Below are 23,796 nucleotides of genomic sequence, written 5' to 3' on the forward strand. Positions count from 1 at the left end.
TTGGATCAGCAAAAGAATCTTGTGGCATCCTAAAGTTAAACTAGCTTGTTATTTAACTTTTCAAAGGCAGAAGTCTACATCATCAGTACAACAGTAATGTCAAGATGGCCCAATTCAATGAACACCATGCAACGTCTACAGAATATTGTCCTTGGACCACGGACATCAGATTCAAATCCCTACATGGCCAAGAAGCTCACTGGAGGAGGAGGGGTCTTAGGCCAGTTAATCTCTTAGCTTAACCTACCTCATAGACTAGTTGAGAAGATAATTGACAGCCAGGACAAGAGAATCATGTACTGAGCCAGGGCTGCACAACTTTGGCCCTCCTGCAGATGTTGCCTAATTCCCATCTATTGATCACTGTGGCTGGGGATGATGGGAGATGTAGTTCAAAAACAGCTAGTGAACTGAAGTTGTGCAGCCCTGTACTGAGCCCTAGGATAAAGGGCAGGATAAAAATGTAAAGGATAAATAGGAAGTGAGCTGAATACTTCAAGTGTGTACAGTTGTGACATTCAAGGGAAAAAAGTAATTCAGTTTCATAAAAAGAACATTGTAGACATTTAGTCTTATAACTCAGAGATATCAAACACTTAAAAATGGTAAATAAGGGGTACCCTTCAGATTGCTACAAAAACTGAAATAAAACTAATGAAATTTCTAACCATAGGTTCTCTCTCAAATTCCATGAATCTTAGCTTTTAAATCTAAGCTGGAAAATTTCTACAAGTCTGTACTGATGACATGCTGGGGTGGAATTGGCTAAAAAACATCCAGCTCACACAAGTGAACTACAAGTGTGAGCAGTGTAATGCAGAAGGCATGAATTCATGTGAGATCACTATACACACCCTTTTTACAAGAATACCACACACACACCCTTCACACAAAAAGTCACAAGTTGAATTCTTTTCACAGATGGTGAGCCATGATAATGCACAAGTTCATGGTTCCTACACTATACCATTCATGTAAACAATCACTGATATGAACAGCTTTTTTCCTCACATTCATTACTAGGTGCATTATAAGAAAAAACAAAGTGAAGCAGTTGTTCCAACTATAGACCCAAAATATCACATGGGCAGTAAAACCTGGCTCTATTTGCATTACTTGCTTTGCTTGCGGGGGAAATTGTAAGAAAAACCAGGAGGATTATTTCATACAGTACAATTGTGTAATTAATTTACATGGGCAGCTGCCTCATCTGTGTACTCATAGCTGGGGGAAAAACACTGACATCACACTTCACATGTTGCTGTATAAATTCCAATTCCTACACGGATATTCCTTCAGTAGCAAATGTTAACACATTACTCAGTCCTAGGGGAAAAAATTGACCTAGAATTTAGATGCAATGAGTACAATCCAGCCAAAGTTAAACACTTTAAACCCCACTGATTTCAATGAGAGAAATTCAAGCACAGTAGGACCTTGTTATTCGTGGGGTGTCTAATAAATACCCATTTCCAGTATCCATGGGTACCAAAGGGTTAAAAACCATATCTCCATGGTTCCTAGAGGGCCGGAAGTGACCGCAGAGGTCACTTCTGCCCACCATTTTGTCTGCAGGAGCCCAGGAAGAGCCATTGTGTGGCTCATTATTTCTTCTTTTTTAAAATGACTTTTCCCCATGATTTTTTGTGGTTTTGTGTCCTTTGGGGCGGCGGCATTCCTGGGCACATTGGGAGATTCCTGGACATATGCCAGCATGGTGTAGTGGTGCTGGACCAGGACCGGGGAGACCCGAGTTCAAATTCCCATTCAGCCATGATACTTGCTGGGTGACTCTGGTTCAGTCACTTCTCTCTCAGCCTAATCTACTTCACAGGGTTGTGAGGAGAAACTCAAGTATGTAGTACACCGCTCTGGGCTCCTTGGAGGAAGAGCGGGATATAAAATGTAAAATCTTAATAATAAATAATATGGAGACGCCACAGAGCACACCAAAATAAGGGTGGGGTTTTGCCATTTTTTCACCTTTTTTGCCATTTTCCGTCCAGCCTGGAACCTTTCCCTATAGGAATAATGCCCTGTTACTCGTAGTTCCGTTACTCGTAGTAGTAGGCAAGGAACAGAACCTGTGCAAGTAACGAGATTCTTCTGTATAACTTCCCACTGAAGGTAACAGGACTTAAAAACAACTAGCTTTCATTGGATCATGTTATATATATATCTTTAAAAACACAAAACTTTGTTCAAAAGACTACACTTTTGTATACTCTGCTAACATAAACACTGATTTAAAAACTTACCTGACATAGTCTGTTCAAGTCTGTGGATCAATGACTTTTTAGCACATTCAATATCAGGAGTTGGGTAATCCAGTATCTGCCTGCACCAAACCAGTGGACTGATAGATTTTTGCACCGGGGTCACTTTCTTTTTGGGTGAGGTATATAACCTAATGGAGACCAGAACAATACAATATTAAATTTAGTGCACTTTTGAATGTTTTTAAACTTTTAACTTTTAATTGCTCATTAAAGGTCATTGAAAAAAGCTTTGACGTATAGAAATACATATTTCATCATCCTTATACCCTCTTATTAAATTAAGTGCATAAACTCTGAGACTTCCATTTGTCTAACTGATGATTTCTGTAGCTGAATAACTAAGAGCAGGTCCATTCAAACTACATCAAAATATGAGCATAAGCAATAAACAATGCTTCAGACTGTAAAAGATCACCACTGCTCTTTTGGAAGAACAATATCAAATGACAATATAAAATAAGGAAAATTCCTATTCCACTACAACTCTAGATCTGGATAGTCTAGAAAGTACCCAAGCCATTTTGAATCCCAGGTGATTTACAGTAGCCATGTAACAAAGAGAAATCTGTCCAAATAGATTCAGATTAGAAAAGAACGCCATTTCATGAGGTCCTTTGAACACTTTAAGATAGAGAATACTTCTAGCTGCTATGCCTTATAAACAGATGGCCACAATCCTTCTGGGGTGCGGGAGAATAACAATTTTGATATTCATAAGAACCTAAAAACAGCCCAGCTGGATCAGGCCCAAAGCCCATCTAGTCCAGCATCCTGTTTCACACAGTGGCCTACCAGATGCCGCTGGAAACCTACAGGAAGGAGTTGAGGGCATGCCCTCTCTCCTGCAACTGGTATTCAGAGGCATCCTGCCTCTGAGGCTGGAGGTGGCTTATAGCCCTCCAACTAGTAGCCGTTGATAGACCTCTCCTCCATGAAATTATCCAAACCCCTCTTAAAGCCATCCAGCTTGTTGGCTGTCACGACATCTTGTGGCAGAGAATTCCACAAGCTGATTATGTATTGTGTGTAAAAGTACTTGTTTGTTGGTCCTATGTTTATTGGCAATCAGTTTCATGGAATGACCCCTGGTTCTAGCATTGTGTGAGGGGGAGAAATTTCTCTCTCTATCCACTTTCTCCATACCATGCATGACTTTATAGACCTCTATCATGTCTCCTCACAGTCGTCTTTTTACTAAACTAAAAAGCCCCAGGTGTTGTAGACTTGCCTCATAATGAAGGTGTTCTAGGCCTCTGAGCATCTTGGTTGCCCTCTTCTGCACCTTTTCCAGTTCTACAATGTCCTCCTTCAGATGTGGTAACCAGAATTGTACGCTGTTTTTAAATTGTTAAACTGTTTTAACCTTTTATATTTGTTTTAATTGTTTTTATGTCATTGTTAACTGGCCAGAGACAAAAGTTTGGGCAGTATATAAGTTAAATAATTAAATACATAATTATGTTAATACATTGTTATCCAATCTGCACTGCTGGCTGACTCTGGGCCAGTCACTTCTCTCAGCCTAACCTACTTCACAGGGTGGTTGTGAGGTGAAACTTAAGTATGTAGTACACAGCTCTGGGCTCCTTGGAGGAAGAACAGGATATAAATTTAAATAAATAAATGAATGAATGAATATAAAAATAATAAGTCAAGAACCGAGCAGAAAAATGGAAAAATAAGCCACTGCATGGTCAATATTTGCACAATACAAGTGGAAAATCAAAAATCACCAAGACCTGGCAATAGCTTAAGAATGGCAACTTGAAGAAACAGAGGGTTTAATACTGGCTGCACAAGAACAGGCACTAAGAACAAATGCAATAAGAGCAAAAGTCGAAAAATCAACAACAAACAGCAAGTGCCGCCTTTGTAAAGAAGCAGATGAAACAGTGGACCACCTAATCAGCTGTTGTAAAAAGATCGCACAGATTGACTACAAACACAGACTATACAGACTGACTACAAACAAAGGCATGACAAGGTAGCAGGGATGATACACTGGAACATCTGCAAAAAATACAAGCTACCTGTAGCCAAAGATTGGTGGGACCATACAATTCAAAAAGTGGTAGAAAATGAAGATGCAAAAATATTATGGAACTTCTGACTACAAACAGACAAACATCTGCACACAATACACCAGATATAACTGTAGTTGAGAAGAAAGAAAAACAAGTCAAAATAATCGACATAGCAATACCAGGGGATAGCAGAATAGAAGGGGAAAAAATAGAAAAAACAACCAAATACAAAGATCTACAAACTGAAATTGAAAGGCTGTGGCAGAATCAGACCAAAATAATCCCAGTAGTAATTGGCGCCCTAGGTGCAATTCCAAAAGATCTTGAAGAGCACCTCAACACCATAGGGGCCACAGAAATCACCATCAGCCAATTACAAAAAGCAACTTTAATGGGAACAGCCTATATTCTGCGACGATATCTATAACAACAAGAATATTGATAACAAAATTCTGACATCCCAGGTCCTTGGGAAGGACTCGATGTCTGGACAAGGCAAACCAGAATAACATCTGCCTGACTGTGTATACAAGACATAATAATAATATCTTGGTCATGCACAGTGGACTTCAGAAGCATGGAAAGATTGACAAAAATCGTCCCTTCCCTGGCTCAGGTGAGTTTGCAGCAGTTGTCTGGACCTCACACTTCTGCACATGTGCAATGCTAGTACGGATAAGGCCCAGCTTTATTTCAAACAATTATATAGAAATAATGAATGGATGCCAATGCATATTTAGGCAAGTTCAACAATTTCAAAACTATAGTTAATGTTTTACAGGTGATTATACCTATCTATTTTGCCAGGCTTTTAGTTTTTAATGTGTGTGTGGTGGTGGTGGTGTTTTCCCCCCTTCCCTTTTCTTTCTCCCCGCCTTTCTTCTCATCTTCTCTTGTCTTCGTTGTTTTAATTTATGTAAACCGCCTCAAGTCTAAGGAAGTCAGGCGGTCAATAAATCTGCTAAACAAACAAACAAACAATACAAAAGGAGGTATGTGAGTGGGTACATGTTTTACTGACTGAATGGGTATTCCAGTTAAAAATATATATATATTTCCACATAAAGCTTTGAATTTTGTTTCTGTATAACAATTAAAGAACATCAAGTGCCTTTATTGATCCCCTTCACAATCAGTTATTTCAGTTCAACTATGTGGCTACTATAGGAAATAAATATGGTCGAGGGGTTGTTTTTTTAACTGTATAAATAGGTAAAACATGCCAAATCAGGTTATAATCTATTTAGAACTGTGTGCAAAAGAGAAAATTTTTCCAATTTTTCAAGAAAACCCATACCTCTGATATTGCCACAAGATCCCGCTTATTCCATGTTAACATTATGCTATGTTAATATCTGGAATGTTAAAGTAAAAGTAAAGTGTGTTGTCGAGTCGATGTCAACTCCTGGTGACCAAGAGCCCTGTGGTTGTCTTTGGCTGAATATAGGAGGGGTTTACCACTGCCTCCTCCCGCACAGCATGATGCCTTTCAGCATCTTTCTATATCGCTGCTGCCCGATATAACAAAACCTTACCCCATGGGAATCTAGGGGTTAGGTTCCTACACACACAAAAAGGGCTAAAAAAAGCAAGGAGGAGGCAGAAATAAGAGGAATAAAATAAAGTACTGTACTTTGCTCTCCAGGGTCTCCAGCAATGCCTCCCCCCCCAATTCCTCAAATTTTTTACAAAACATTGTGGGGTTTTTTGTTTGTTTGTTTTTTAAAGAGCCACAGAATGGTTCTGCATGATAAGATGGAGGCCAGAAATGACATTTCTGGGTCATCTCCAGCCATTCAAAACTGCGAATAGGCGAATTTTAGCCTATTTTTATACTGCAGATAAACCAACTGGGTCTCTAAGACCTGTCCACAAAACTGCAGTTGTTGCAACCATGGGTAACTATGGCCACCTGTAATCACAATCTACAGAAATACTTGTATTACCAAGAGGAGACATGCATTTTCAGTGTCAGTTTAAAGCTGAGGATATTTCCAATGCTCTTATATAGAAAGCTAGAAGCAGAAGAGTAGGAAGTTATTTTCTCTAAGAGCCAGAACATTGGGAGGTGAAAGAACTATATGACAACACCTTTCCTGCTATCCCTGCACAGATTGTTCCCCTCTTGGGAGGGGGATGAACACAAGACAAATGGGAATCATGGTCACAGGAGAGAGAGGAGGAAGAAGAATCAAACATACACCCCTAAAAACAGCTCTTGTATGTACACTTGTACTAAAGATCATTAGGGAAATGCTGCCATGTCTTATTCATATGTTAATTTTTTTCACATCTTAAGCGGATAAACAGATCAAACAAACCACTTTTAAAAGTTAGTGATTGAACCACAAAGTTACAACTCACTGATAAACCTAAACCAAAACAGAACCTAAATCTTATTAAGCCTACACTTTTATTTAATAATTCTACCCGCTTGCTTTCAAGTCTAACTCTTAAAGACTAGAAACTTGCTTTTTACAAAAAGAAGCTAATTCTAAATTCTGCGCACAAAACCAAATTTTTTTTTGTCGAGAATGACAACTCATCATGGCTGCAACTGGGTCCTTAACTCAGGCTGCTCCTAAAATTTATTTATTTATTTGAAACATTTGATATACCGCCCACTCCAAAGACTCTGGGTGGTGTACAAAAACATGCAAAACAAGACAGCATTAAAATTACATTCTAAATAAAACTAAAGTAACTAACGGGGGGGGGGGATAGATAAACTACAGGGTAAAAGAAAAGTCTTCAATAAAGATTTAAAAATTGACAAGAAAGAAGCTAAATGAATTTGCAGGGGAAGGGAATTCCAGAGAAGTGGAGCTGCAACCGAAAAGGCCCTTTCATGGGTCCTAGCACCCCAAACCTCTCAGAAATCGGGGACCGACAAAAGGGCCATCTGAGCAGATCTGACTGGATGGGATGTAACTGGATGGGAGAGGCGGGTCTGTAGGTAAACAGGTGCCAAACCCTGCAAGGCTTTGAAGGTCAAAACCAGGACCTTAAATTGAACTCTGTAGCAAATAGGCAACCAGTGCAATGACTGCAGGAGAAGTGTTACCCTGCCATATTTTCTGGCACCCATAAGTAAACAAGCTGCTGCATTCTGGACCTGTTGTAGCTTTCCAATCGTCCTCAAAGGTAACCCTAGATAGAGTGCGTTACAATAATCTAGGCAGGAGATAACAAGAGCATGGCTCAGTGTCATTAATGCTTGCCGATCAAGGTTAGGGTGTAATTGACGGATCAGATGGAGCTGGGCATGCTGGCTACAGCCTCCACCTGCTGTTCAAGCAGGAGGTGCGAATCCAAAAGGACCCCCAAGTCACATACAAGCTCCTTCGGGGGCAGCGCCAACCCATCTAAAACAAGGTTCACATCCAGCTGTTGGCTGGTACAAGGGCTGAGTAAGAGTAGTTCAGTCTTGGTGGGATTCAGACTGAGCTTATTTTGATTCATCCAGACCTTAACAGCTTCCAGGCATCGAGTAAACACAGAAATAGCATCTCCAGAATGGTCTGAGATGGCAATATACAGCTGAGTATCATCAGCGTATTGATGAAATCTCACCATAAATTGGGAAATGGCCTGACCCAGCGGCTCCATATAGATGTTAAAGAGGACAGGGGCAAGAACTGAACCCTGGGGAACTCTATAAAGGAGTGGCCATGGGTCAGAGCATCTGTCCTCAATGCATACCGACTGGACACGCTAAGGTAAGAATGGAACCACTGTAAGACAGTGCCCCCGATACCCAGCCCACACAGGCAGTCAAGGAGGATAGCATGATCAATAGTGTCAAAAGCCGCTAAGAGATCTAGAACAGGGTTTCTCAACGTGTGGGTCCCCAGATGTAATTGGACCAACTCCCATAATTCCCAACCCACGGCCACTGGGGCTGGGGATTATGGGAGTTGAAGTCCAACAACATCTGGGGACCCACACGTTGAGAAACCCTGATCTAGAAGTACCAGGAGAGGGACACTACGCTCATCAAGGTCCCAAAGAAGGTCATCTACCAGAGCGACCAATGCTGTCTCTGTGCTATGCCGAGGCCTGAAACCTGACTGATAAGAATTAAGATAGCCAGTTTCCTCTAAGACCCTCTCAATCTGGGCACATACAACCCTCTCTAACACCTTCGCTACAAAAGGGAGGTTGGAGATCGGCCTATAGTTGTCAAGGACCTCAGGGTCCAGAAATATCTTTCTATCACCTGGATAAAACGGTGGTTCTCATTCTAACACTGTTACAAATATTTTTCTTAACACATTACCTAGTTCTGATATAACATTACTAGAGACACATAGATAGTGTCGCTTGAAAACAAATATTGTTCTTAACCACAATCTAAAAGCACAACCATACCTTAAATGAAAAATCATCATAGCATGTTCCTCTGTTTATTTTAAATCTAGTAGCACAGGGGTTCTCAACTTGTGGTACTCCAGATGTCACTGAACTACAACTCCACCATCCTCAGTCACAATAAATTATACCTGAGAGTGATGGGAGTTGTAGTTCAGCAACATCTGGAGCACCACAGGTTGGGAACTGCTATGTAGCACATATCACAAAATTTAATAAAATATTTATGTCCCACCTTTCTAGGGTCACCAAAGCAGCTGACAAAATTTAAAATATAGCAATAAAACAAGTTACATAAAAAACAAACAAAAATAAACTGCATTAGCAGCAAACACAAAAATCACGTAACAGCCCCAGAAGAGAGAATAGTTTTCAGTTGTTCAGGAAAGGCACTTAGCACAATACAGTAATAATTAGATGTTAAAATAGAAAAATATTCTTTTTCAAAATTGGGTTGGTTCATTCCAGATTGAAAATCATCACTGAGCAACCAAAACTCTCACACTTTCTCTCCCCACCCTGCACATATATATTCATAGTAGCAGCCGACTCAGAGAGTTAGAAAACAGAGTTTACATTTTTTTAATCCTCATCTACTTTCACAACCACTAAATTAGCCTAGTGTATCATCTAGCAGGTAATCAAGATGCCCTGATCAAGACAGAGCAGTTTCTCCTGTACTTTAAATACTCCAATCTTGCCTAATTAGAAGGTTGTACAGATTTAATCTGAATATTAAATCTGAAGAGGATAACTGTTATAAGGTATGCCCAAATAGTAATTTCAGTTTAAGTATGCTTTGGTTTAGTTTGTTGGGAATGAGACCAAGATGAGACCAAAAAAGTCTCTGGGTTGGTCTCTGGGTCATCTCGGAGCGACCATATCACTCCTATCTTAAACTATCTACACTCGTTGCTGATAAGTTTCCGGACAAAATACAAGGTTTTGGTTATAATCTATAAAGCCCTAAACAGCTTGGGCCCTGGGTATTTAAGAGAACGCCTTCTTTGCTATGAACCACACCGCCCATTGAGATCATCTGGAGAGGTACGTCTGCAGTTGCCACCAGCTCGTCTGGTGGCTACTCAGGGACGGGCCTCCTCCATTGCTGCCCCAAGGCTTTGGAACACATTTCCTGCTGAAATAAGAGTCTCCCCATCTCTTACAACTTTTTAAAAGGCAGTCAAGATGCATTTGTTCACCCAAGCTTTTAATTAGATATTGTTTTAAACTGTGTTTAACAGTTTTAACATTTTAAATTTTAATTGTTATAATGTTGTAATCTTTTTATCTGTTTTTATTATTTTGTTGTAAACCGCCCAGAGACTTGCATTTTGGGCAGTATGCAAATATGTTAAATAAATAAGACCACACAATGCAACTTATATTAAACTAGTTCACAAGGCTCTTAAACTGGTGAAAACTGCTTACAATTATCCTTCTACTAAAACTGCACTTTGGTCTTAGCAACACACAAAAAGTTGAAATTGTTTAAGTACAAGCAATACTTACTATTTGCAACTGAGAAAGACTTATTTAAAGGAAGGAGTTCACAGTATACCATGATGAGCTTTCCCTTAAAGGACTTTCACAGTAAGGAACTTGCCATTGTCAGGCAATGATGCGCATGAACCACGTTGGAACTAGTTCAAATGGGGGTGGGGTGGGGGCTCCTTTAAGGCGCAGAGAGGGTGTCCTTACCTCCCCCGCCATGCTTCCCCCTCTGGTGCTGCTTCAAAAACCACTGGCACGGGGTGGCTGTATGCCCTCTTGCCTCCTAGGTCAGTGTGATACTGGAAATGGCCCATGTGCACGTATGCACGCCACTTCAAGTATTATGCTGACCAGGGCGACAAGATGGTATACAGCCACCCCGCACCAGCAGTTTTTGAAGCAGTGCCTGAGGGTAAAGCGCAGCAGGAGATATAAGGACACCCTCCCCACACCTTAAAAGGAGCCTCCCCCCCAGGTGTGCACGGAAGCGGTTCCATGCACACCCCTATTGTCAGGTATGCCGATCAGGACATCTGACACGCATGATTCACACAAGGACTGTGCCAAATGGATTAGCAAGAGCAGGATAGGCTGAACAGTTGTTGCTGCAGCAAAATGGCAATGACAGTACTCAGCCCATGCTAAGTAATATTTGAGATATTTACTGATTGGTGTTATCATTGCAACCATCTAGAAATATGGGGGGAGGGGGGAGTCTGAACTACTCCAGATCTAACAAAGACTCAATAAGGTTACCAAGCTTCTATAAAGTTCATCTGCCTAGTCTCCTCTTGATTAAGGGGCCAGGGCACAATGTAAAATAGATCAAAGAAAAAAAGGTAGAAAATAAAACTCTGTTAGATAAGGGAGCAGCACTTAAAGAAAGGTTGGTTGCCTTACTGATTGTCAAACACTAGAGATCTTAGTCTCCTTCAATGATTGGAGGGAATAGAAAGTTGCCTCCTGGCTCCTGCACTCTGCCCCCTGGCTTAATACCTTGAGAACCATTAATCTAGTTATATTTTCACTTTAAGCCATTGAATTATGGAGAAATTACTTCTGTAGCCTCAAAGGTTTAAAAGGACATATTACTGGACACACACACTAATCACATATCTTTGGTTATAACTTTGCTCCAAGTCCACCATTATATTTTTGGTATTATTTCACCATCATTCCATTCCTAGATGAGGTTACACTCCCCCAGAAGGAACAGGTATACAGTTTGGGAGTACTCCGGGACCCAAACCTCTCTTTGCTATCTCAGATGAAGCAGTGGCCAGGAGTACTTTTTATCAGCTTCAACTGATACATCAACTGTGTCAGAGGTACATCTTTACTGCACAGCCACTGGCCAATTTAAAAAAAAATTATTACAAGAACTGGAGACAAAGTAAACATCAAAATACAGAAACATAAAATGGGGCTAAAAATAACTACAAATTAAAATATCTATCAATGCCAAAAAGGTAAGAGTATTTTCTTCAACTTTTCAGCAGCATGAACAAATTTAGCTACCTGAGTAACTTTAAAAATATCATCATCCTGCAACAGAAATGATAATCTACTAAGATTATCAGGGAACACATGTTGTTGTTTTTTAAAGGAGAAATATTATATATCCCTGTATTCAGAAAGGAACTGGCAATTTAAAAAAATAATGCAGCATATCATCCCCTGGTAGGAGTTAGCACATCCACATATAGTGGATTCCACTTCCAGAATAATTCTGAGCCTATTCAAATACACTTTGCAGCAGATTGCATGCATTCTACATCAATGGTGTATATTTCTGGATTAAAACAGTAGTATATATACTATACTGGTAACCTCCAAGCTTGACTATTACGGTGCACTCTGTATTAGGCAGCCTTTGTAGGTAGTCTGGAAACCACAATTGGTGCACAATGTGGCAGCAGGCTGGTCTCTGGGGTAACCTGAAGAGTCCATATTATTCTAAAAGAACTGCATTGACTGCCAATATGTTTCAGCAAAATAGAGAGTGCTGGTAATTACCTCTAAAGCCCTAAATGATGCAGGCCTTAGGTATTTTTCTTCTTCATGAGTGACACACGCCATTTATTAATATCATTTGGGAAGGTCTGCCTATGGTTGCTACCAGCTCATCTGGTGGCGACTCAGAGTTGGGTCTTCTCTATAGTCACCCCGAAACACTGGCACACACCCCTGGCTGCAAGAAGAACGTTAATATCCCTGACAGTCTACAAACGAAGTCTTAAGATGCACCTATTTAACCAAGCCTTTGGTTAATTCTAAGTGGTTTTTAAATGTCTGCTTTGTTTTAAACTGTTTTTAGCCTACTTCCCAGTAGGCTTATGACATCACCCGGCATTCTGTGTGTGTGTCCGTCCATGTGTGCCCCCTCCCCATCAACTTCACAATGCCTGGACCAATATGAACCAAACTGGGTACAGTTGTAGGGACACCTCAATGGTGTAGTTTGTGATGATGCCATCCACCCTGATCCAAGATGCCGGACACAGGGACATTTGAGGCGCAAGACAGGTAATCTGTGGACCACCTAACCAATTTGAATCAAATTTGGTACAGTTGTAGTGAGTGACACGTGTAGTGAGTTGTAGTGAGTGACACATAGGAACACCTCAACAGTGTTTGTGATGATGTTATCCACCCCAATTCAAGATGGTGGACATGCAGACATTTGAGACGCAATTGGGGTAACTTGTGAACTGCCTGACCACTTTGAACCAAATTTGCTACAGCTGTAGGGACACATAGGGACATCTCAAGGGTGTAGTCTGTAATGATGTCATCCACCCTGATTCAAGGTGGTAGACACGTGAACTTTTGGGGTGCAAATGGGAACCAGTTTGGACTAAATTTATCTAGACCCATTTCAAACTAGCTTTAGAGCTGGCTATGGGGCTGAGACAGCCTTGTTTGGCCTGATGGATGACCTTTGCTGGGGAACCAACAGAGGGAATGTGACTCTGCTGGTGCTTCTGGATCTCTCAGTGGCGTTCAATACCATCGACCATGGTATCCTTCTGGATTGCCTGGGGGAGTTGGGGGCAGTGTTCTCTCTAAATTTTTTTAGTGTGCAGAATGAATTCTGTTCTGGGTGGCAGTATCAAAGCAGTGTGTGTGTGCACATGCATTCAGAGTGGGGCATTCCTGATTCCACCTGAGTGGGATCTAAAAAATCTAACTGAGCGGACATCAAAAAACTTGTGAGAGCCCACACGTGTGCACGCCTTAGAGGAAACACTAGTTGGGGATAGGGGGCACTGCTTTGCAATGGTTCCGCTCCTATCTATTGGATAGATTCTAAATGGAGCTTGGTGACAGTTTCTCCTCAAAACGGGAGCTGTTATATGGAGTCTCTCAGGGCTCCATTCTGTCACAAATGCTTTTCAATATCTACATGAAACCGCTGGGTGAAGTCATCAGGAGGTTTGGTGCTGGGTGTTATCAGGATGCTGATGACACCCAAATCTATTTCTCCTTTTCATCTTCAGGAAATGGCACTCATTCTCTAAATGCCTGCCTACAGGCAGTAATGGGCTGGAAGAGGGATAACAAATTGAAGCTGAATCCAAGCAAGACGGAGGTGATCATTGTGGAAGCTCGGAATCTGAGGGGTGAATTAGATCTTCCTGTGCTGGATGGGGTTACACTCCCCCAGAAGGAGCAGATGCACAGCTTGGGAGTACTCCTGGATCCAGGCCTCACCCTGGTATCTCAAGTGGAAACCATAGCCAGGAGTGCTTTTTATCAGCTTCGGCTGATTCAACAACTGCGCCCATTCCTTGAAGAGGATGACCTCAAAACAGTGGTGCATCAACTGGTAACCTCCAGGCTCGACTATTGCAATGCGCTCTACGTGGGGCTGCATTGTACATAGTTTGTTTGTACATAGTTTGTTACACGGCTTTGTACATAGTTTGGCAACTTCAGTTAGTTCAAAATACAGCAGCCAGATTGGTCTCTAGGGCAACCCAGAGAGACCATATTATGCCTGTTTTGAAACCGTTACATTGGTTGCCGATATGTTTCTGGGCAAAATACAAAGTGCTGGTTATTACCTTTAAAGCCCTAAATGGCTTAGGACCGAGTTATCTTAGAGAGCACCTTCTTCTGCATGATCCCCACCACACCTTAAGGTTGTCCAAGGAGGTCCGTCTCCAGTTACCACCAGTTTGTCTGGTGGCGACTCAGAGGTGCCACTAGACTCTGTAGCTGCTCCTGGGCTATGGAATGCACTCTGAGCAGAAATCGGTAATTTGAGTTCATTACTGTGTTTCAGGAGAGCCCTTAAAACTTATCTGCTTGGCCTGGCCTTCCAGGGTTTTTAAACTGTTGTAAACTGTTTTAAATTGTTTTAAATCTTTGCCCTGGTTTTCCAGGGTTTTAAACTGTTTGAATGTTTAATTGGTTTTTATAATTTTGATTTTAATTTTAACTGGTTTTAATTTTTTTTTTACTAGCCAACCCGCACAGAGCATCTGTGCTCTCGCTGGGGCCAGCTGTATCCCACTCCCTCCCTTCTGCCCCACACTCTTGCCCCTCTTCCCCTCCCTCTCGCCCCACTCTCTCACCCCCTCCCCTCCCTCCCTACTCTCTCTTGCCCCCTCCCCCCCACTCTCTTGCCCTCCCTCCCCCTCCTACCCCTCTCTCACCCTCCTGCCCCAGTCTCTCCTGCCCTCCCCCCTGCTCCTCTCTCCTGCCCTCCGCTCTCCTCTGCCCCACTCTCTCTTTCCCTCCCTCCCACTCCCCCTCTCTCCTGCCCTTCCCCTCTCCCCCTCCCCACTCTCTCTTGCCCTCCCCTCCCTCTTGCCCTCCCCTTCCCCCTCCTTCTTGCCCCCCTCCCCCCTCCTGCTTGCCCTCCCTCACCCCCACCCCCACCCCACTCTCTTGCCCACTTGCCCCACCCCCGCTCTCTTGCCCTCCCCCTGCCCCTCCCCCTGTATTTCATTTTACTGGACCAGATACTTTACTTTATTGCGGTCGCAATTCATTTTACAGTACTTACTAGGCAGCGAACATGGAAGTCCTGCCACCCAGTACCCTCCCACCCCAGCCTCCCGCGGGCGTCTGGCCTTCGCAGCCGATTCTGCCACCGCCTGGCCATGAGCTGCCTCCACGGCCGGGCCCAGCACATCCACGGCCTGGCCCGCCGCCGGGCCGCATGCTGCCTTTGCGGCCGAGCCTGCCAGGCCCATTGCCGCCGCTTGCTAGCCTCTGCAGCCGGCCTCTTTGAGGCCAGCTACCTCTCCCCCACCCACTTGCCCAGGCTGCCGGGCCGAGTCCTGCTGCTGCGGCCAGGCCTGCTGCCGCCTCGCCCAGGCCCGCCGCCTCGCCTCTGCAGCCAGGCCGGGCCTGCGGCCACCGTCGCCACCCACAGCCTGGCCCGCCACTGGTCAAATTCTCCCGGGTGCACTGCGCCAGCCAATCAGGCGCCTCCGCAGCCCAGCCAATCAGCTGGGCTGCCAGGACGCATTTTCCCTGGCACACCTAGGAGAAATATAGAGAGAGATTCTGTTGTAAACCACCCTAAACCATTTTGGAAGGGCAGTATATAAAGAGAATAAATAAATAAATATTTGGTGCAGTTGTAGGGACACCTCAAACACATAGTTTGTGATGTTGTAATCCACCCCAATTCAAGATGGCAGACGTGTGAATGTTTAAGGTTGAAGTGGACTAACCTGTGAACTCTCTAACCCAGTGGTTCCCAAACTGGAAGATTCCAGATGTTGCTGAACTACAGCTCCCATTATCCCCAGCCACAATAAATAGTAACTGGGGCTGATGGCAGTTGTAGGTTCCAGTTTGGGAACCACTGACCTCACCGATTTGGACCAAATTTATTCCAGTTGTAGGGATATTGAAGAAGAAGGCAGATTAGTTCTTACTAGAACAACTTGTAATTTTGTGGGTTTTGGAATGTTAATGTTATGTAAACTGCCATAAGGCACTTATTATTGGCAGTATAAAAGTAAAGTTTGCCATCAAGTGGATTTCGACTCCTGGCGCCCACAGAGCTCTGTGGTTTTCTTTGGCAGAATACAGGAGGGATTTATCATTGCCTCCTCCAATGCAGTATGAGATGATGCCTTTCAGCATCTTCCTAATATATCACTTGCTGCATAGTAGCAGCAAGGATTCGAACCGGCAACCTTCTGCTTATTAGTCAAGCATTTCCCTGCTGCACCACTTAAGGTGACTATTGGCAGTATACAAATATGCTAAATAATAGAGATACACATATGTATATGTATATCATTAAAAGAGGATTATGCTTTGGACCGTGAGATAATTCCAGAAACTTTGTATAGAGGTGCATCAATCAAGTGTTAAATTTGTTTTAGCAATACTTCTGTTCCAGAAGCAAACCTCTCCACCACCCAATTCAGCCTCTTGTACTTATTTCTCAAAAGGACTGTATTTTACAAAATATTTTGTACCCAGCTATCTAAATACAAAATACACAAACATTATGCAGGTTATGAAGGGTGCACGCATATATTAAGCTGCAGTTTTTCACTAAGAGGTACAAATGACTTGAAAAAGGAATAGGCCACCCCTCACATATTTTGAAGGGGAAAGTTACAATATGTTCTTGCTGCTGTCTGGTGTAGTGAAAGGGTAGTCAGGTTAGTGGGAGCCATGGGGTGTAGTGGAAGACAAACTGATACATCAAAACCTAATTTATAATCAGGTATCTGTACTGCAGTACAAAATGCAAGAAGCTAATACTTACTGCCCTGGTGGCTTAGTCATAAGATTTAATTCACAGTCCTGCCCAATACACCATTTTGGGAATCACTTAAATATACATTATTACTTGGGGGTGGGAGAAGGAAAGTGTTCAAGAAATCTGACAGAACATTGATCTGCTGTCCTAGCACATCTTCCAGATCCTTATAAAATACTTTCAGTTCTTGAAAAGCATTCCTGTCATTAAAACAGATAGCTTTGAAGTATACCTGCTCAGCATCCTCTCAAGAAAGCCAACTCTTATCCAGAAAACTATCAAGTGCCTGGAAGCTCGTAACCAGAGTTAGCCAGAATTTAGGAAAAGAGGCACTAAAATTCACAAGGGTGCTACAATATACAAAATACTTTCAAGCCAGTAAGCAAAGGATGAATGCACTTCCAGGAAGGTACAGAAGCCAGAGCTAGATTTATGGACATCATATTATCCCAATAACCTCACCTGAACTGTATATATGAATCATTCAGCATTTCTGAACTCAAACCTCGCATCTCAAAATGTAAGGAAGGATTCAGAGCACCGCCCAACAGAACTCTGAACGAGTCTCTTTTGCTACTGGGATCCCGGGATGTCTAACAAAATGCTGAAGCCATCGCTTACTGGGGAAAAGACAAAGGGATTCTCCATTTGCAAATCGTTCTTCTGAGGAGAGTTTGGTACATTTGTTTTAAATTCATTTGAGAAGAAAAACCAAAACAAGTATCTCCGCCCTGAGATTTACGGTCTGGAGTGCGGGTTCGGTCCAGCCAACCAGACAGAGCATGTCTACATAAAGATCCAAAAAGGCACCCCGATTCTCACACGTTTCTTGGGCTGCAGCAGCTGTAGGGACAATTACGTCTTACAGAAACCTCCAGCCAATACACTGAGCTGGAGACATTTGCCTCTCCCATTCCCATCTCTTTATTCCTGGACACGGAAATCGAGGGCGGGGGGAGCCTTTAAAGTACAACTACCCGGACCTATAATGCTAGATGGAATCAACGGCATACATCCGTGTCAGTGTCTCTGTTTTCCACTTCTGCTCTGCCTAACCCACCCACCCAAGCCCTTCTCCGCCCCGTTTCTCACCAGCCCGTCTCGTCCTCCTCGCAGCCGGCCAGTCTTTCCAGCTCGTCCGGCCTCAGCGGCTCCACTTCGTCCAGGAGACTCGCATTTTCTCCGGCTCCCCCTGCTACTGCAACCTCAACTGCCGCCGCGCCGCCTCCTCCGCTCTCCTCACTCGAGAGAGGCCGCCTGGGCCCGGCCTTTGGGCTGAGGCAGCGGTTCTCGAGCCCCAGGAGCAGCGGGCTGCCCCTGGCGGCGGGGGACGACGAGGAAGGCGATAGTGGAGCGGTAGTGGCGGCTGCAGCAAGAGGCGGAGGCGTGCAAGCGCCCGACCCGCCACCCCCGTTTCCACTGGGGAGCCGCTTCGGGCTGCCGCCGGGAGCCCCAGCTGCGCTACGAATACGGAGCTGCTCGTTCTGCTTTTCCAGCTTCTTCACCAATTCCTGCAGCTTCCGCACTTCGGCGTCGGCGTTCACGTTGGAGTTGATGTCCTCCATGGCGCCCCGGCGGCTCCGCCCGACCCGACGACCCTCTCGCCTCACCAGGCGCCGCCGCCGCCTCTCAACCTCTCCCGCTTTCCTTCCCCTCAGACTGAGGCGGCTGGTTGTCTCTCAAGATGGGCTGAGCGGGGCGGGCCCCCTCTACATGGCCGGGCGGGGAAGCGCAGCCTCGGCTCTCACGACTACTATTACTGTTGCCGCCGCCGCCGCCGCCACGGCTCCTGTTTCGGGGCTGGGCCCGGCCAAGTCAGCTGCGCCGGTGGCGGCCCGTGACGGAGGGAGGCGGACACACATATCCGGCTGCGGCCACCGCCATGTCCTTTCCTCTCCTCCGTTTCTTTCTCCTTCGCGGGTGGGAGCCGCCCGTCTCTTCTGAAGCTAGAAGCCCCCGGCGGCTGGGAAAGCGAGCGAAGAAGAGACTCACGGAACGGTAGTCGCCGGGTGTGGGGCTGCGAGGGAGGCACGCAGGCGGCGCCTGGACAACGGTCGCGGCGGGGGATGAGTTCACACACACACACACACACACACACACCCCGCGAGCGAGAGGAGCTCCTGCTGCTGGAGCAGGGGCCGTTAAGGGTAGCTACGCCTCCTCCCCGCCTCGAGTCTTTCTTCTCACCGACTTGGAAAGCCCTTAGTGCTTCTTCCCCAAGGAGGCCTAGCTCTCGTACACGGGCCTTAGGCACATCACATACCTGCTAACACGTCCCTATTTCCCCATGTCCCTACATGGCAAGTATGACATCATCGTCTACTCCTATTGACTGGAAAATGCGCCCTGATCTGTATTCGCGCCCCTGGAACCTACTTTCAGTGGCCTTAGTAGTGCAAGGAGGGTGTGCCGCCTGAACCTCCGTTGGATGTGCCTTTTCCCTTGCCACTGGTAAGGTTAACTCTCCATCCTACCCCAGAACACCTGAGCCGGCAGGGTTAGGGTTGCCAGGTCATAGGCTATTGCTTCCACTCCTTTTTTTCCTTCTCCTTTTAACGGATCAACCTCTGAGGGAATCCCATGCACAAAGGCTGCAAATGTACAGTTTAGAAGTAAGCCTCATTGACTGGACACAGTGAGATTTTCTTCCCAATAGAGCTGGACTGTTGGTGAGTAATGCTTTGTATATCCAGCCCTGATGGAATATAGTCCACCACAGCCAGGGTGGGGATTAATCACCCCATTTAAGCAATTATCTGATCATCCTTGATTGTTCTTTATGAGGTAGCCATCATCATACCTGTAAGGAAAAATGCAAACACGGTCAGATTTCAGTCATTTTTAAAATGGTGCTCACCACAGCAGTTGCAGGATCGGAGGATCCAGAGGCATAATTTCTAAACAGAGTAGAGTAGGTCCCTCAAAAATGTGCTTTATCCCACCAACCATAGTTGGTTTGCCCTCGTTTCTCTCTTGGTTTATTTAAATTGTACCTGACAGCATATAATCCCTCTGTTTCAATACAACCCCTCCAGGCAAATCATTTCAAAATTACAAAAGACAGGCTGTTGTCTACATTTGGGTTCTCTCTCTCTCTCTCCAGAAGAATGTATTTATTGTGACATCTTTGTAGTCTGCCCATCCATCCAGCCATGTGATTTGTCTTGATGACCTTTAAAAAAAAACCACAGCAAATACACAGCATATGAAATCCCAGAATATAGATATAATACAGTATATCCAAATAAAAGTGTAATTTGCTTTTATTTAAACACCTTGAATATTATTCATTTGTTTTTATTTTGTTCTTTTATGACCAGTTTTGCCTTTTCTCCCCTTCCCTGCCCTATTTCTTTGAAATCATAATTTGGTTCCATCAGATTGTTTTCGAAGCAATAATAAACTGAAGGGGAAATGTTTGTTCTAGTAAGAACTAATCTGCCTACTTTCCTTTCACTATCCCTTAAGCTGGACTAAATTTGGTCCAAATTGGTTAGGCTGTTCACAGGTTCACCCACTTGCACCTCAAATATTCATGCATCTGCCATCTTGAACTGGAGTGGATGGCATCATCACAAACTATGCATTTGAGGTGTCCCTATGTGTCCCTACAACTGTACCAAATTTGGTCCAAATTGGTTCCCTATTAGACCTCAAACATTGATGTGTCCTCCATCTTGAATTGGGGTGATTTCATCATCACAAACTATACCATTGAGGCACCCCTAGGTGTCCCTAAAGCTGTAGCAAATTTGGTTCAAATCGGTTAGGCGGTTCACAAGTTAGTCCACTTGTGCCTCAAACATTTACGTGTCTGCCATCTTGAATTGGGCTGGATTATATCATTACAAACTACGTCATTGAGATATCTCTGTGTGTCCCTATAACTGTATCTGATTTGGTTCATATTGGTCCAGGCATTGTGAGGTTGATAGGGACACACATGTAATGCCGGATAATCTCATAAGCCTACTGGAAAGTAGGCTAAAAATGAACCCCTGTTGTCCTCCCTAATCCTTGCTCTGTGTGACTGTTATACCCAATTCTATACATCTTTACTCAAAAATAAGTCCCACTGTATTCAATGGGACTTTATTTTGAATGAGTACTAATGGCTCAGCGGGGAAGTAACCTGTCTAGAAAGTAGGAGGCTGTTGGTTTGAATCCCCACTGGTGTGTTTCTCAGAATATGGGAAACTCCTACACATGTGGACAAATGTGTTGGTACCCCTCCACGAAAAAAGAAGAACCCACAACTGTCTCTGAAATAACTTGAAACTGACAAAGTAATTGGTACCCATCATTGTTTATTCTGCATTTAACAAAATTCAGACTTTGCTTTAGAGTTTTGATGCAACAGAATATTTCAAATAATAACACAGATGAAAATGGTATAGGCAAAAATGATGGGACCCTTAACCTAATATTTTGTTGCACAACCTTTAGAGGCAATCACTGGAAACAAGTGATTCCTGTAGCTCTCAATGAGACTTCTGTACCTGTCAACAGGTAGTTTGGCCCACTCTTCCTGAGCAAACTGCTCCAGCTATGTCAGGTTTGAAGGGAGCCTTCAGTTTCAGTTCTTCGTTTTCAGTTCTTCGCATAGATGTTCGATAGGATTCAAATCCGGGCTCATAGAAGGCCACTTCAGAATAGTCCAATGTTCAGTTCTTAGCCATTCTTGGGTGCTTTTAGCTGTGTGTTTGGGGTCATTATCCTGTTGGAGGATCCATGACCTGTGACTGAGACAGAGCTTTCTGATAATGGGCAGTATGTTTTGCTCCAGAATGTCTTGATAGTCTTGAGATTTCACTGTTCACTGCACAGACTCAAGGCACCCCGTGCCAGACGCACCAAAGCAGCCCCAAAACATAACCGAGCCTTCTCCATATTTCACAGTAGGTATGGAGCCAGGTCTCACGATCAGTGAGACCCGGTTTGTGCAGTAGGCTAAGCCTGCTCTCCTCGCAGATGATCAGGGAGGGAGTCCTGGGTGGCCGGATCAGCCGCCCACACGATTGCCAGCTCCTTGACGGAGCCGATGGGGGCTGGGGGAGCAGGGGCCGATTGGCCCCCGGAAGCTTCAGCATGCCTTGCACGAGCGCGCAGGGCATGCTGGCGAGACCCCCAGAGCCGAGAGGCGGCTTTTTGCCTCCCCTCCGGGGGCCTCCTCGTGAGTAGCTGCAGCGCAGAGCCACGCCACGGCTACTCACGATCTTGAAAACTGGGCTTGCGGAGTGCTTGCTCCGCAAACCCAGTTTTAGGGGAGAGGTACTTAGACGGGTTAACTGCCTGGGAGCCACCGGGCTCGCCTGCAAGCCCGGTGGCTCCTACGATCAGGCAAAATTGGGCTAGGCTCCCCTAGCCCGATTTTGCCTGATCATGGGAATAGCTCCATGGTGTTCTTTGCTTTGGAAGCTTCATTTTTCCATCTGTGGACATAGAGCTGATGTGACTTGCCAAAAAGCTCCAGTTTTGTCTCATCTGTCCAAAGGACATTCTCCCAGAAGCATTGTGGCTTGTCGATATGCATTTTACCAAATTCCAGTCTGGCGTTTTTATGTTTTTCTTTCAACAGTGGAGTCCTCCTGGGTCTTCTTCCATTAAGCACACTGTCACTCAAAGAGTGACGGATGGTGTGATCAGACACTGATGGACCTTTACCAAGTTGTCCTTGGCTTTTTGTCTACCATTCTCACTATCCTTCTCACCATTCTGGGGTCGATTTTCCTCTTGCGGCTGTTTCCAGGGAGGTTGGCTACAGTCCCATGGACCTTGAACTTCTTAATAATATTTGCAACTGTTGTCACAGGAACATCAAACTGCTTGGAGATGGTCTTATAGTCTTTGCCTTTAACATGCTTGTCTATAATTTTCTTTCTGATCTCCTCAGACAACTCTCTCCTTTGCTTTCTCTGTTTCATGTACAATGTGGGACACAGGATGATACCAAACAGCAGAGTGACTAATTTCTCCATTTAAATAGGCTGAATGACTGATTGCACGACTGGAGACATGTGTGATACTAATGAAAGAAAACAGCTAATTTGAAAAATCAGTCTAATCCAATTATTTATTATCTTTTCTAGGGGTACCAACAAATGTGTCCAGGCCACTTTAGAATATCTTTGGAGAATAAGCAATACTTTATCTCTTTTCATACTTGCTTTGCTTTACTTGATGACATATCAAAGGCATGCAGGTATACATGGGACAATTGCTTTTCATTTAATTGCTTTTCAGGAGGCATAAAACACTTTTTCAGTGAGCTGTAAGGGTACCAACAAATTTGTCCACGTGTGTATATTGGGCAGCAGAAATATAGGAAGGTGCTGAAAGGCATCATCTCATACTGCGCAGGAGATGGCAATGGTAAACCTCTCCTGTACTCTACCAAGAAAACCACATGGCTCTGTGGTCACCAGGAGTCGACACCAACTTGACAGCACAACCTTTCCTACACCTAGGACTGCAGCCCCAGGGTTTTTGCTACATGCTCACTGGTAATGCATGGTAAGCCATGTTAGTCTGTTGTAGCAAAAACAACAAAAAATTATTTGTCTAAAGATGACCACATTTATTGGGGCATAAGCTTTCATGGACCAGAGCCCATTTCATTATGAACATAGAGGCAATCTCAGTGGGTAAGTATATCGCCTTGTCCCCATTGTGTATAGAAGCATGCACTGAGATTACAACTTAATGCTTCTGATTATAGGATCTGGCCCACAAAAACATACACTACAACCAATTTGCTGTCTTTAGGGTACCACAGGACTCTACATTATTTTTACTCTTCTTTAATTCTCTTAATTGCATTCCCCCCTCCCACAACACTACCAGTTGAAGTATGTTGGATTCCGGGCTTTGCAGGGAGCAAAGCAAGGTG

The 23,796-nt window shown here is 44.1% G+C and overlaps 1 protein-coding gene across 4 annotated transcripts in view; it reads right to left on the reverse strand.

Moving 5' to 3' along the window:
* SLAIN2 (SLAIN motif family member 2) overlaps positions 1 to 19,407 on the reverse strand; it is a 76,315-nt gene extending 56,908 nt beyond the window's left edge. Inside the window, exons 1-2 of one of the 4 annotated variants that reach the window (XR_008308207.1) lie at positions 18,000 to 19,406; positions 2,259 to 2,407 (exon numbers count right to left, since the gene is read on the reverse strand). Coding sequence is in view for 3 of the 4 variants with exons in the window: in XM_053254032.1 (XP_053110007.1) it covers positions 2,259 to 2,407; positions 18,000 to 18,472 (622 nt within the window). In the remaining variant the exon portion in view is untranslated. Of the gene's footprint in view, positions 1 to 2,258; positions 2,408 to 17,999 lie in introns of all 4 variants that reach the window. The other 3 variants (XM_053254032.1, XM_053254033.1, XM_053254034.1) reach the window with 3 other exon arrangements.
* Positions 19,408 to 23,796: the final 4,389 nt, after the last annotated feature.

This window comes from Hemicordylus capensis, chromosome 5 (genome assembly GCF_027244095.1).
Source record: "Hemicordylus capensis ecotype Gifberg chromosome 5, rHemCap1.1.pri, whole genome shotgun sequence".
NCBI lineage: Eukaryota > Metazoa > Chordata > Lepidosauria > Squamata > Cordylidae > Hemicordylus > Hemicordylus capensis.